The sequence below is a fragment of the Hippopotamus amphibius genome, chromosome 3 (genome assembly GCF_030028045.1).
Source record: "Hippopotamus amphibius kiboko isolate mHipAmp2 chromosome 3, mHipAmp2.hap2, whole genome shotgun sequence".
NCBI classification, from domain to species: domain Eukaryota; kingdom Metazoa; phylum Chordata; class Mammalia; order Artiodactyla; family Hippopotamidae; genus Hippopotamus; species Hippopotamus amphibius.
The window spans coordinates 83,187,687-83,202,726 of NC_080188.1; the positions used below are offsets into that span (position 1 = coordinate 83,187,687).

A 15,040-nucleotide genomic window follows, 5' to 3' on the forward strand; every position below is an offset into this window, starting at 1 on the left:
ACTTGGAGATGATGTAAGCACTGTTTCTTCTCAAACTTTTGCCCTCTAATTTTAGTATCCATCAGTGGGATCTTTCTGCAACACTTAATACTGTGATGTTTGACTGATGGAGATGTCTGGTTTTCTCTTTCTTTTCTATGTTTATTAATTGAGATTCTGTTGTGAGAAATTGTTACTTTATCCCCATTTACCTATTTATTTCTGTCAGTATGGACTCATTAATATTTGTTTTATTCTGTGAGTTTAAATTCGGTACTATCATTATTTATTTTGTTGCTAAAGATGTCTCAGCATTGGCCATTAGGGGCTCCTTCAGGTTGGGTCCTTTCTTCTTTCGACAGGCCCCTGTCTGTTCTTGAATTTTTTTTATTTTCTGACGCCAGGAAAATGTCCCAGGGTCATCTCTTATTTTCCTTGCCCCAGTCTTAGGATCAACCACTTTTCTGTAAGAGTTGTGGTTCCTTTTATTGGAGAGTGGTATTTAAAGACCAAGATCTTAGCACCAGGTGTACTCATTGTTACTGGGTATCACTGCTTCCCTCTCAGTGGACAAAGCTAGGAAACCTGTCCATACATGTGCATGTGTGTGTGTATAACAAATACATGTACAAGAAAAGTAACACACACGTATTAAAAACCATGTGTTTATACTGATAACTCTGATTCCAGTCCAATATACAGGGTTTATTTAGCATTTCTCCTTTCTTTATTACTTTTTTCTCCAACAGTGAGAAACCAGATTCTCAGTATCTATATTCTATTTACATATTTGTTCTGTTCTGTTACACACATAAAGTAATTTAAGATTTATTAACCTATACCCTTGTGAGAAATACTTTTACTAACTATATTAACAGAATTTGTATATAATTCCTTTGTATTTAGCCTCATAGTGTCCAGTCAGGATACTCTCTTCTCCTGCTCTTCCTTTCCCTCCCCCTCCCCTCCCCTTCCCCTTTCTTCTCTCTCTCTCCTCCCCCATCTCCCTTTGCCCCACCTTACTCGTTCCCCCTTCCCCTGCCTGTCTCTTCCCTTTCCTGGGTTATTCATTTCTAATACAGTTAGTTTCACTTGTTAGTGATTTTTATACCACTTGAATTCCTATCAAATCCTGGTTGGTTTTAATTATTTTTTTATGAAGTGTATGTGAAAATTACTATGGTTCCAAGAGTCAGAATTATTTAAAACTGTATATTCAGAGAATTGTCTGTCATTCCTTCCTTATTCCTGCTACCTTGTTCCCATTGCCTATTTTTTTCCACTCCTTTCCCACCTGTCCCCTGTAGGTAACCTGTCTCCTTAGTTTCTGGTTTATTCTTCTTGTATTTATTTTGTTCCAGTCAGCAGAAACATGTATTTTCATGGATCCTCTTTGTTCTTACATGGTAACAGCATACCTGTAGGTATTTTTGGATTTTGCTTTTTTCACTTATCACTTTGTCCTGGAGGTTACTGCATATCATAGAGATCTTCACTGTTTTTGACAGTTGCACAGTACTTTATTGTCTGGATGTGTCATAGTTTATTCAATCACTTTCCTATGTATAGACATTTAGGCTCTTCCCAGTATTTTCCAGTTGTGAAGAATGCTGCAATGTGTAAGTATTTTTGTATTATTGGAGATATATTCCCAGGATGGATTCCTAGAAATGAAATTGCTGGGTTCAGAGGTAAGTGCATGTGCGATTTTGTTAGGCATTACCAAGCTCCCTCCAGAATGGATGTACAAATTTGTATTCCTATCAGCAATGTATATGAGTGCCTGTTTCCTTCCATCCTCAGTAACAGAATGTTTTGTTATATTTAAAATTTTTTGCCAGTCTAATAGATGAGAAATGGTATCTCAGTGTTGTTTTAACTTGCATTTCTCTAATTATGAGTGAATTTGATCATTTTTTGTATTTTGCAGGCCATTTTAATCTTTTTTGTAAATTGTCTGTTCATGTCTCTTTCCTGCTTTCTATCTGGTTTTGGTTTTTTCCCTTTGTTTTTAAGAGTTCTTTTTGTATTAGGGATATTAACCTATTGTGGCATGTATTGTAAAAATTTTATCCTAGTTTTTCAGTTGTCTTTGTTTATAGTGCTTGTTATACAGTTTTTAAAACATTTTTATTTAGTCAAAATTAATCATTTTTTTAAATTGTCTCTAGATTCTTAGAATTAGAAAGTTTAAAGCACGATTCATCTGTTTTCTTTTAGCAGTTCATCTATGGTTTCATTTTATACATCTAGATTCCTAATCCATTTGGAGATTATTCTTGTGTATGGTGATCTAATTTTGTATTTTTCCAAATGGCTACCTAGTTTTCCTGGTATCATTTGTTGAGAAGCCCATCATTGATTAAGTGATTTGAGATGTCATCTTTGTTATATATTAAATTTTTGTGTATATTTGGTCTCATTCTAGACTTTTATTCTGGTCTCTTTGTTTATTCACGTGCTAGTACTATAGTGCTTTAAGTATAGATACTTTATGGTATGTTTTAATATCTGACAAAGTTAGTGCCCTTGTGAGTTTCCTTTTTCAGTGTTTTCCTGGCTGTTCTTTCATGTTTGATTTTTTTCCGTATCAACTTTAGTACAACTTAATTTAAGTGTACAATTTAGCTTGTTATATTTTTCTGAATTGCATTGAATTTGTAAATTAAGCCAGAAATGACTTCTTTATAACGTCATCATAGCCGAGAACAGGATATGTCTTTTCACTTGCCCAGTCTTAGTGTCTCTCAGTTGTGTTTAAACAATTTTCTCATATAGGCTTTATACATTGTTTAATTTATTCCTAAGTATTTAATCTTCTTTGTTGTTATTGTAAATGGGATCTTTCTCTGCCATTATGTCCTCTGATTACTGCTTTTCAGTAACAGTTCAAAAATTGTTGAATTTTTTTAAATCTTTTTTTTAATTGAAGTGTAGTTGATTTACAATGTTGTGTTAGTTTCAGTTGTACATCAAAGTGATTGATAAATATATTATATATATAGATTGTTTTTCAGATTCTTTTCCCTTTTAGGTTATTTCAAAACACTGAGTATAGTTCCCTGTGCTATACAGTGGGTCCTTGTTGGTTATCTGTTTTGTATATAGTAGTGTGTATATGTTAATACCAACTCCTTTTGTATGTTGATTTTGTATCCTACTTTTTCACTGCGTTCTTTTATCTTTTAGTTAGTTTTACCATTGAGTCTTTGGAGTTTTTCAGGTATACTGTCATGTCATCTGCAAAAAGAAATAGTTTTACTTCTTTACCTATTATTCTTCTAATTGATTTCTCTTACATACTTGGATTGGCTAATACCTCAAGTTTAGTGTGGAATAGTAGCAGAAATGGTGGGTTTTGCATTGTTCCTGTTCTTAGTGGAAATGCCTCTGTTATTTCTTTATTAAATAAGATAGTGGTTGTAGGATTAAAGCATGTATCATGTTGAAGACATCTCCCTTAATTCCTTTCTCCTTGAGTATTGAATTATGAATGGGTATTGAATTCTGTCAGTAGATTTCTCAACGTCTACATGGAAAACCATGTTTTTCCCCTTAGATTTATGAATATATATTAATAGATGTCTTAATTGAACAGCCTTGTATTCCTGCAATAAATCCCACTTGTTCATGTTGTATTATTTTATTAATGTGGTATTGGATTTGATTCGCAAACAGTAAAATTGTTCTCTCCATTGTATTTCATAAGAAAAACTTTGTTTCTGTACACTGCTGTACCTAATATGGTGTTTTGTACTTATTTATTTGTCTCCTTGATTAGATTCAGAGTATAGTCGCCCTCAGTATATATGGGGGATGGGTTCTAGTACACCTGCAGATAACAAAATCTGAAGGTGCTCAAGTCTTTTATATAAAATGGTGTGGTATTTGTATATAATGTATGCACATCCTCTCATATACTTTCAGTCATCTGTGTGTTACTTATAATACATCATATAATGTAAATGTTATATAAATAGTTGCTGGTGCATGGCAAATTCAAGTTTTGCTTTTTGGAACTTTCTGAATTTTTTTTTCCAAATGTTTTTGATTTTCGTTTGAACCTACAGATATGGAGGGCTGATTGTTACTCTTGTAACCTGAATTAGATTTTACTTTTCTTTCTTTTTAGTGCCTAGCAGAATTCTCTAAATGTTGTCGAATAAGTTAGAAGCAGAAATAGCCCATTAAAGTTTTATTGAATGAAATCTAAGTATAGTATCTGATAATGAGCAGTCACATCTGTTATCAGTACTAAAGAGCACTGGTCAGGGGTAGGAAGATGTCTGAATTCTGATCTGAAACTTTGATTTTATATAGGCCATGAGTAACTAATATTTTGGCTTCACCTTTGGATGTTTTGACATTTTTTATCTCAGTTTTTTCATCTGTCAAATCAACACTCTGGTCTTTTAATTTGTTTCATATATAAAATGATTTTATGAAATTATGTTTTAGTCATTGAGGTGTGTATTTTTACATTTTGCATAAAAATTTTTTCTGAATTTCTGTCTTTTTACTGTCGTTTACCTGTTATAATCAATAGATACTCATGTGATTATAGTTTTGCAAAATAAATAAATTGTGACTACAAATAAATGATTTATGTTGTGGAATATTTGTAAGAATATCGGTGAGGTGATATAGCTCTTTTAACTAAATTATTTAATGTGTACTTAACACATTTTACTTTTAGGTATGTCTGACTGCAGCAATGATACTACAGCTCTTGGTACATCTAAACCAGCCACAGGAGAAGTCAAGTCTAATTCTGAGGTGATTGGGTGATATTTATACTGTTTTTTAAAGTCAACTCATATCAGTCAAATTTAGACTGTCCAAATTGACTTAGTTTATCTAAACACGTGCCATTCTAAATAAACTTTTCTACCCATAGAGACACAGGGAAGGGATGGGAGGAGAGAGAGCTATTTCTTCATAATTGGAAGTAAGTTACCATTTGCCTTTGGGCATATGAAATTTTAGAGTATACCTGTCCCATAAAAATCAACATAAAAGTCTGATCAAGCTATAGTTTTAAATTTAAATATAAAATGAAGTTTCTGGTGAAATAATAGTAGTAATGGGTTCACATTTGCACTTCTCTGCTCCCATTCTCTCTCTAGTTAATTATGCATCAGAATCTAAGTGTAGTGTTTAAAAAAAATACTGAGTTCTGGACTTTACTTCAGACTCACTAAATCTGAGTCTGTAGTGATAGACACTGGGCTATGTGTATTTTTTTTTTTTTTTGGAAGTTCTACAGGTGATTCTAATATATACCACCTAAGAACCACTGTTCTAGCTCATTAGCATAGAAAAATATTAAGAAGTTAGTTTTATATTGAATTCAAGTCAGATGGTTTTTTGAACACCTAATCCTAATAACATCTCTTAAATTTATAGTGCTTAAAGATTTACAGAGTAGCACTTTCATATTGTCCCACCTTGATCCTTAGACTGATTTGATACTGTTCAGTTAGGCAAGTAGAACAACCATTATTTCCCCCATTTATTTGTTGATCATATTTCACATTTAGAGAGGTAGTGCCTGACTTTAGAGTAACCCACAAGGCTGGAACCCAGCATGGGCTCTCCCGACTCCAGTTGCAGTGTTTCTGAACCAGTTTGCCGTCTGTGTATGTGGCACAGTGCTAGCCAGAGTGTTTCATCATCATGCCAAGATGCTGAGTCTGTGTGACAAACTTTAATGCAGGGTTTAGAGTTGAATAATTTACTTTTCGCCCAAAAGTCAAAGATGAGCTCTGGTTGGCAGAATATGTATTATCTCTGAGGGATTCAGGATTCTTTGTGATTTAAAATAGTTTGGCTGTTTACCATTTGTCAAAGCAGTTGTAGTTATATTTAGTTCTGAGAACCTAGGGAATTACGCATACCGTATTTGTCCTAACTCGTGGATTTGATTTTTTACGATCAGATCTCTGAATCTATACTGTTGAGAGGTGATCAGAGGAAGTTTAATGCATGTGAACTACAGGAAGGCTTGGCAGCCCTGTCAGTGATGGGACCTATAATAATAAATGAAAGTGTTCTCTTTGTGGTTTACCACTGTGAGTTTCATCTATATGAATGTCACATATAAACTAGAAATCTCCTGCTCAGTAGAGAGTTAAGCCTGAATGACAGTGATCTGAAGGAACCCACTGCCAAATAATTGTTCAAATTTGTGTGTAAATTAACATTAAAATCCATATTAGGCATTCCCTGTGTTTTTAGCCATGCCCAAATGTGCAGCATCCACAAGGAATATTGTAGTAATAATAATAATAAAAAAGCCCAGGTGTGTGAGTATAATCTGAACTTATACTCAAATTTGAAAGCATTGTATGAGTTTACAGTTAACCAAAGTAGGATTTAGGAATATTTTGTGACTTTAAAATTCCCCATTTATCAATATTAGTATTCTACTAACTTAAATCTTCTTTTTTCAATATCCTCGATGAAAACATTTTTGGGGTGAGATTTACTTATAAGAATTCTTCTTTTAATATACTATAACTCTATGTGTATTATGGCCATCAACTCTTAATTAAATGTTCTATACATTAGACTTTTCAGTAATTCAGACTGATCCTAGCAGAGCTTGGCACATCACTGATGGTCAGTTTGATGAATGAATTAATCCTCACTCCACTAGTGTAAACGATATGTGGCTACCGGTTTCTTAGGAATAGAATATGATGACCTGGATGATAGTTTTCATTTCTTTAAAAGCAAAACAAAACAACAAAAACAAAAAATCCCACAGTTTGAACTGAGCCAAAAACATCAGCCCTGAACGAGACTTAAGGTTCATTTTAGGTTCTGTGCAATGAATTGCCTTTGTGCAGGATCACTGAGCTAGTTAATTGCAGAACCCAGGTGATTCCTCTCAATCAAATGATGTTTTCATTAAGATATCTGTCCCATCAGTGATCATAAAAATGCTTTCTTCTCATTTTTTTTTTATAACATCAGTTGCTTGTCTTTTTCTTTTCGAATTAAAAAAGAAGAAAACACGAGCTTGGCTTGCTTTGTACTCTATTGTACTCTATTGATTAGAGCAGGTAAAGGTGGATTTTGTTTTTGCATTTTTAATATTCAACCTATATACCTTGAAATTTCGTGTTTCAAAACTGCAGCTTCTATATCTATAGGAGAAATAATAGCCAAATAGGCACCATTCACTGAGAGCCTGTTAGGTGCCAGGCACTATACTGGGTTTTATGAGATACACTATCTCATTTAATGCTATAATAACCCGTTTGCAGTTGAGGTTTTCTCCCTCATGTTATAGATTAGGCAACAGAGACGTGGAAGGGTTCACATGGCAAATGAGGAAAAGAGCTATGATTTGAACCCAAAGAAAAGTGGGAAAGATGAGTAAATTTAAGAAACTCAATAGGAGAAAAGTACTTAAAGATAGAAGCAAGGAAGTTGGGAAAACTAGTGTATTTTTTTTTTAAGAACTTTTATTGAGATACAGTTGACATACAATAAACTGCATATATTTAAAGTGTACAATTTGATATATTTTTCTTATTAGTAATGTATATACGGCAATCCCAATCTCCCAATTCATCCCACCCCCCCCCCATCCTGCCCCACTTAAACAAGTGTATTTTTAACAACAACAAAAAAGGGAAGAAAGCATAGTAGTTGTGTTAGGTATTTATTAGTGAATCTTAGGATTATTGCATGAATTCTTTTCTGTCTGCTCTTTGATATAGTAACACTAATACATATACTTATTTCTTATTTCTAATATCCAAGAAAAAATAAACAAATATTTCCATTCTTCTTTTATGTAAGTAACCCAGAGGTCTAAAAGTGATTTCATTCAGATCCTGTGCTCAAGCTGCATGTTGATTATTAGAGGAAAATTTAAAATAAATAAAATGTAGAATAATAATGCCTTTAGAGTGGTACAGATGAAGAATTGTGGCGTTCAGAGGAGTATCAGCCAGGAATATCAGTGAAGGTGACATTTGAACTGTTTCTTACAGTGTGGGTAGAATTGAGCATGTGAATGATGATGGTCACTGCTTGGACAGAGTCACAGAGAAAGGAAATTGAGAGACGTGTATGGAGAAGTGTGAGTAATTAAGTTTGATTCAGTAGAGTATCTGAAGAAGCATAATTGGTAGAAATAAGATAGTTCATGTCATGGAAGGATTGTGAGTGTCAGGAGGGGTTGGCCTTTATGTTGTAAACATATTGGGGAGGGAGACAGACGTGTTAAACGTATACGTAACATACACATAAATTATTTTGTAATAGAAAGTAGTCTTTACTGCTGTAAAGCGGGATAAGGGGCTAAAGAGTGATGAAGAGTGCTAATAATTTACGTCAGTTGGTCAGGGAAGGCCCATTCTTTTTGAGCAGGAATCTGAATGAGATGAGGTGGGGTCATGTGAAAATCTGGGAATGAGAACCTTCCAGAGAGAGGAAAGACAAGGGCAAAAATAAGATTGGTATGTTTGAGGAATAGCAGTGAGGACTCTGGCTGGAACTGAGGGTCAGTGAGGAAAGAGTATGAGGAAATGCGGTTTAAGTGGTAGCTAGCGGCTAAGATCAACTTACCCAGAAACCAGAATGACAGGCAGAGGTGAGAAACTTGGGGGACCTGAAATGCAGTATTCAAGTAGCAAGTGGTTGAAAGTATAAGACAAATAGGTGTTGATACTAGTAGATTAAAACATTTGTTAAGAGAAATTTGCAACATGTGAAATAAAGGTGAGGTAGTAAATGAATTCCCATATACTAATCATCCAGATTCAGTTATTATTTGAACTTGACCACACTGCTTTATCCATCCTGATGTAGGATCATCTTCCTTTTAAAACCGTGAAATTGCCAAGAAAGAAAAAAAAAGAACTTGGCCGCAGTTGATAACATTTGTAACCGTATTTCAACTCTGTCTCGATATTGGTCTGTTTTAGAGTAATGTATTTAGGGTACCCATACTGACAAAGTTACAAGGATTAGCTGTGCTGGTAAATGCTAGTGTTGATGGGACTACTCCAGTATTTGTCCTTAGCCGAAATCAGTGTGCTATAATTATAATATCTTTATGTAGCGTTTTCAGTTTGCCAAGCAATTTCACATTTGATTCTTATAATAGCTGTATGATATATAGATGAAGTTAAGAATCTCATTTTATAAATGAAGAAATTGAAACTTAGGGAAGCACAGTGACTTGTGTAAAGTTATAAAAAGTGACAGAGCTGGTCCTTAAATCTGTCTCCTGATATCTTGATTAGTTATCGTGGGATCTCATCGATAGGCTTATTCACCTAATACTTTTGAACCATGTTAAATTAACTTTGCCATAAATACATTTACCAGTTTTTAAAGGTCATATTTTTGCTAATACAGAGGGAAGTTTCAAAGACTGAATTATGAGTTTAATAGAATCACTTTCTTTTTTTGTAGGCAAACAAAAATCTAAATAATTTCATCTGAGACAGAAGGCATTTGTGCTTTTTGGTTTTAGCACAAAATATGGTCTCTGTTGACATGCATAATTAGTTCAGTGAGCACTGCAACCTTCATTGTCTGAAACATAACTAGAACAGTTAGAGTTGAATATTTGTGGCTTTTTTTTTCTCCACACTGTTTACTTTATTCACTGCTCTTTTGTCTAGGTTTGACTGAAATTAAGAATTTAGTCCTTTAAATTAGAAGAAAATATAACTACTTGACAGCAGAACAGACTACCGACTGAGCATTACAAATATTTCACAGTGCTTTTGATGAATTTTCGAATAACTTTATAAGAACGGTAGATGTAAGAAACAATTGGAAAAACTTGAAGCTTATTATTATACCACTTTATTTTTACTGGCTCAGTGGTAAATTGGATTAAAGAACAATGTTAAATATGTGTGTTTTAGAAGATGTAGTGCCTTGTATTGTTCCAGAAGTCTGAGTAAGGCTAAGACAAGTTCTTTTACATCCTTTCTAGAAAGTTTCTATCTTGTTTCTAATAAGCATTTTAGAAATTAGATTTTACCATTCATAACGTAATATATTGATAACATCAAGAAACTTATTTCTAGTATGCCTTCTCTTGCATTATGAAGATAGATTTTTAGTCATCGGATGAATTTTTGTTAATGTTGCATGTTTTATTTTTGATGAAGTGTTCACCCGTAAATGCTGGTTGTCAAATGTGAAGCCTTGTATAATGTTAATGTCAAGGTATATTTTTAGGATTTGAAAAACATAAGTAGTGCCAGAAAAAATTACGAGATTTTTTCTTTTAGCTTTGGTCTTGGGCAGCTGCAGAAAAGGCTATAGACTAGGAGTTGAATTTACAGGGAAAAGAGTTACTGTGCATCACGAAGTGAGTAGACATTTAGTTGGCCAGTATGGAGAAAGTTAGGGTAAAATATGGTCTGACAAGTGGCTGGAGAAATGGGTAAGGGTCAGACTGTCAGCAGTTTTATGAGCCATGTTAAAGCTACTGTAGTGTTGAGAAAGTTCCCTGGAGTGATGGATAGTGTTAAGTGGTTCACTGAAGGAGGGCATGGGGGAGTTATCCTCCCCCAGTGCAGTTGGTCTTATGCTTTGAAATGGGTTACATTTAAGACATTAAAGTAAGTTGTTGTTGTTGTTGTTGTTTAATTGAAGTATAGTTGATTTACAGTGTTGTGTTAGTTTCTGGTGTACATCAGAATGATTCAGTTATACATGCAGATACATATTCTTTTTCATATTCTTTTCCATTATGGTTTATTACAGGATATTATATATAGTCCCCTGTGCTATACAGTAGGACCTCGTTGTTTATTTTATATGTAGTAGTTCGTATCTGTTAATCCCAAACTCCTAATTTATCCCTCCCCCACCCCCTTTCCCCTTTGGTAACCATAAGTTTGTTTTCTATGTCTGTTTGTTTCTTTTTCATAAATATGTTCATTTGTGTCATATTTTAGATTCCACATAATAAGTGATATCTTATGGTATTTGTGTTTCTCTGAGTTACTGCACTTAGTATGACAATCTCTAGGTCCATCCACATTGCTGCATGTGGGATTATTTCATTTTTTTTTTTATGGCTGAGTAGTATTCCATCATATATACACCACATCTTTATCCATTCATTTGTCAGTGGACATTTAGGTTGTTTCCATGTCTTGGCTATTGTAAATAGTGCTGCTATGGACATTGGTGTGCGTGTATCTTTTCGAATTATAGTTTTCTCTGGGTATCTGCCTAGGAGTGGGATTGCTGGATCATATGGTAGTTCTATTTTTAGCTTTTTAAGGAACCTCCATACTGTTTTCCATAGTGGCTGTGCCAATTTACATTCCCACTAACAGTGTAGGAGGGTTCCCTTTTCTTCACACCCTCTCCAGCATTTGTTATTTTTAGACTTTTTGATGATGGCCATTCTGACTGGTGTGAGGTGGTACCTTGTAATTTTGATTTGCATTTCTCTAATAATTAGTAATGTTTAGCATCTTTTCATGTATCTGTTGGCCATCTGTATGTCTTTGGAGAAATGTCTACGCAGGTCTTCTCTCCATTTTTTAATTGAACTGTTTGGTTTTTTTTGTTATTGAGTTATATGAGCTGTTTGTATAATTTGGAAATTATATCATTTGCAAATATTTTCTCCCAGTCTGTAGGTTGTTTTTTCATTTTGTTTATGGTTTCCTTTGCTGTGCAAAAGCTTATAAGTTTGATTAGGTCCAATTTGTTTATTTTTGCTTTTGTTTCTATTTCCTTGGGAGACTGACCTAAGAAAACATTGGTACAGTTTATGTCAGAGAACGTTTTACCTATATTCTCTTCTAGGAGTTTTATAGTGTCATGTCTTATTTAAATCTTTAAGCCATTTTGAGTTCATTTTTGTGTATGGTGTGAGGGAGTGTTCTAACTTTATTGATTTACATGCAGCTGTCCAGCTTTCCCAGCATCACCTGCTGAAGAGACTGTCTTCTCTGTTGTATATTCTTGCCTCCTTTGTTGAAGCTTAATTGACCATAGGTGTATGGGTTTATTTCTGGGCTCTCTATTCTGTTTCATTGGTCCGTATGTCTTGTTTTTGTGCCAGTACCATGCTGTTTTGATTACTGTGGCTTTGTAGTATTGTCTGAAGTCTGGGAAGGTTATGCCTTCAGCTTTGTTCTTTTTCCTCAGGATTGCTTTGGCAATTCTGGTTCTTTTGTGGTTCCATATAAATTGTAGGGTTATTTGTTCTACTTCTGTGAAAAATGTCATGGGTAATTTGATAAAATGAGTAAATATTAAGACCCAGTGGGCCTGCTATTATAAGAAGCAGTTTATAGCTTCAGGCTATTTACAGGGTTTTTCAGCCTTGACACTATGGCATATTTGGCAGTACAATTTTTTATTGTGGGGGATTATCCTGTGCGTTGTAGGAACTCTAGCAACATTCCTGACCTGTACCTTCAAGAAGCCGGTAGCACACCATCCCCAGCTATAACAACCAGAAATGTCTCTAGACATTGTTTGGGGGAATGGGTACTAAAATTGACCCCAGTTGAGAACCACGGAGTTATCAGGATCAATAATAACATGCATATTTTCTGGCAGCTGATGCCATTTGCAATAACAGGCTTAGTCCGCATCCTGAAGCTCCTGATTCCCAGGTGTCCGAGTTTAATTCTGTAACCTCCCACAGCTAGGAGTAGGAAGTTGCTGGATGCAGCTGTCTCTAGGGCTCTGGTATTAGTAGAAGGCAACACTAATGATATAATTGGAGGCTGATGCTTCAGTCTTGAATTGTTGGAAGTGAAGGGTCAGATTAAGACAAGTGCTACTCTGTGCAGAATGATATGGAAACAGAAGAAACAACAGTACAAGTTGTCAACATCAAGAAGGCAGTACATTTGACTCATATAAATATCTGAAGGCATCTATATTGGTTGGCATGGCCCATTGGTGTATTTCAGTTACCTTTGGAGAGGCAGTATAATGTCAGGGTTAAAAATAGGTCTCTGAAGCCAGACTGCCAGATTTGAAAACCAGTTCATCACTTGCTAGCTGCATGTCATTAAGCAAATTTCTTAATCTTTCTGTTTTCTTACCTGTAAAACAGGAATAATAATGGTATCTAGGTTCAGGAGTTGTGGTGGGTTTGAATGAGATAATGCACAAAGAGCAGTTAGAATTAAATCAGTTAATGTGTGAAAAACATACAGAACAGTGCCTGACACATAGTAAGTACTCATTGTTAGCTCTTACTATTCTGGTAGGGCTCTATTTGCAAGAGGATGCATGATTTAAATTATTTAAATTCTTTAACCTTTCTAGCTCTCAGTTTCCTCATCTGTAAAATTGGGGAAATCTTATCTACCTCAAGGTCAGCTTTTTAGTTATTAGTGGTGTATTAGATTAGGAAACCATGAAGCCATCAAACAAGTCCCACAGCTAGCTTGTTCGCTAACATTCTAGAAAGTTTCTAGACCATTTCATAGTTATCGCTTGATATTCAAAAGCACTCATAAAGGTATCGCAACACCTTTTCCCGTTTATTCACTTTTTTGCAGGTCATCTGTCAGGATCATATGTTGCAAGCAAATGAAACCAACTCCAGCTCCCTTACGTAGAAAAGACATTTACTAAGAGGATCTGAGGTTTAGCTTACAGAAAGGTTGGAAAACCAGAGTCCAGGCTCCATAATTAGGAGTGTGCCCCACATCACGGTTCAGCACGATTTCAGTGAGGGCGCTGTGGCTGCCACTGCTCACTGCTGGGTCTAGCAGCTCTCACTGCCAGGACTCAGGTGACCAGCTCTGGTGCCTGGGTGCTGCCCTGCGTGCTGTGGCCACTGCTGAAGGCATTTGGCCTCACCACGGTCATCACTGCCCCAGAGTGAGCTCTTCGTCATTCTTGTTTCCTGTTGTCACTAGTTTCTGATTCCAGGTCTGGGGCAAGTAAGTTCTTTTGATCTGGCAGTGCCGAGGTCGCATGGCAATGCCCCCAGAGCTTGGGCAACAGATAATTATAATGTAACCTATATAGCGCTTCTTATATGCCAGATGCTTTCCTAAGTACTTCAGATATATTTTATTTTATCCTCACAACAACATTATAAGGTAGGTACAGTCCTATCATCGTTTTACCCATGAGGAAAGAGAATTTCAGGAAGTTTGCATTGCTCATGTGTGGAGGAGCCAGGGGTTGACCTCAGGTAATCTGGCTCCAGGTATTTGCTTGATTTCCTCTGATATTTTTAGCTTTTTTATAATAGGAGGCAGGCTCTGCCTTTCCCCAGCCTCAGGTGGAAGCTTTCCCCAGCCTCAGGTGGAAGCTTTCCCCAACATTGGGAGGGGACTGTGGCTGGGCAGCCAGAAGAATGAGATATACACAGTTAGCTAAAGTCAGACTTGGCAAACCAGTCATTGCCTGTATGGCTGTTTTAAAAGATCTAGGATGAGGGACACTGGATCTGAGGAACAAAGGGATTTTTTTTTAATGCTCTGCCATTGTTTGTATGTTCTAATACAGAGCACTTGATGAGTTTTCAGACTCTGGATCAAACAGGAAATATATGTCTATAAATGACACTTAGGATTCTTCAGTAATTTTTATAGTGAGAGGGTATTGGCCTAATTTATTTTTGTCATGAACACATATTTTGGAAAATGGCAAACTTTATTTGCTACTGGGTTGTAGAGCTGCAAGTCAGTCCTTCCTTGTGGGAGGGCACTATAATCAGGGCCATACACCTCCTCCATCAGATTGGTATGGTCTCCCTGCAGGTGGATTTTGGGCTCTCAGGAAAAACAGATCCTCTGCCATTAGAGATGATAGAATGGAATTCACCCTTAAGAGAAAGTTGACAGTTTATTGAAGTAAATTTTGCACATGATAAAATGTATCCATTTAAAATGTACAGTTCGGTGAGTTTTGACAAATGTAAAACTTGGGAAACCACAATCACAATCAAGATACAGATAAAGTTCCTTGTGCCCCTTTGCAGTCAGTCCTCCCCTATCCACCCCTCTCCCCAGGCAGCAACTGATCTGTCCTGATAAATTAATTTTATGTGTTCTAGAGTTCTGTATAAATGGAATCATATAGC

General features: G+C 35.6%; 1 protein-coding gene across 15 annotated transcripts in view; it reads left to right on the forward strand.

Annotated features, from left to right (window-relative positions):
• The window catches only part of ARFIP1 (ADP ribosylation factor interacting protein 1), a 110,957-nt gene that overhangs the window by 13,229 nt on the left and 82,688 nt on the right, over positions 1-15,040 (forward strand). For 8 of the 15 annotated variants that reach the window (XM_057726192.1, XM_057726193.1, XM_057726195.1 and 5 more), the window contains one exon: positions 4,676-4,755. The exons of 5 other annotated variants lie outside the window; for them this stretch is intronic. In XM_057726192.1, coding sequence (XP_057582175.1) covers positions 4,678-4,755 — 78 coding nt within the window. In that variant the 5' untranslated portion in view covers positions 4,676-4,677. Of the gene's footprint in view, positions 1-4,675; positions 4,756-15,040 lie in introns of those variants that run through there. 2 more of the 15 variants (XM_057726205.1, XM_057726208.1) reach the window with 1 other exon arrangement.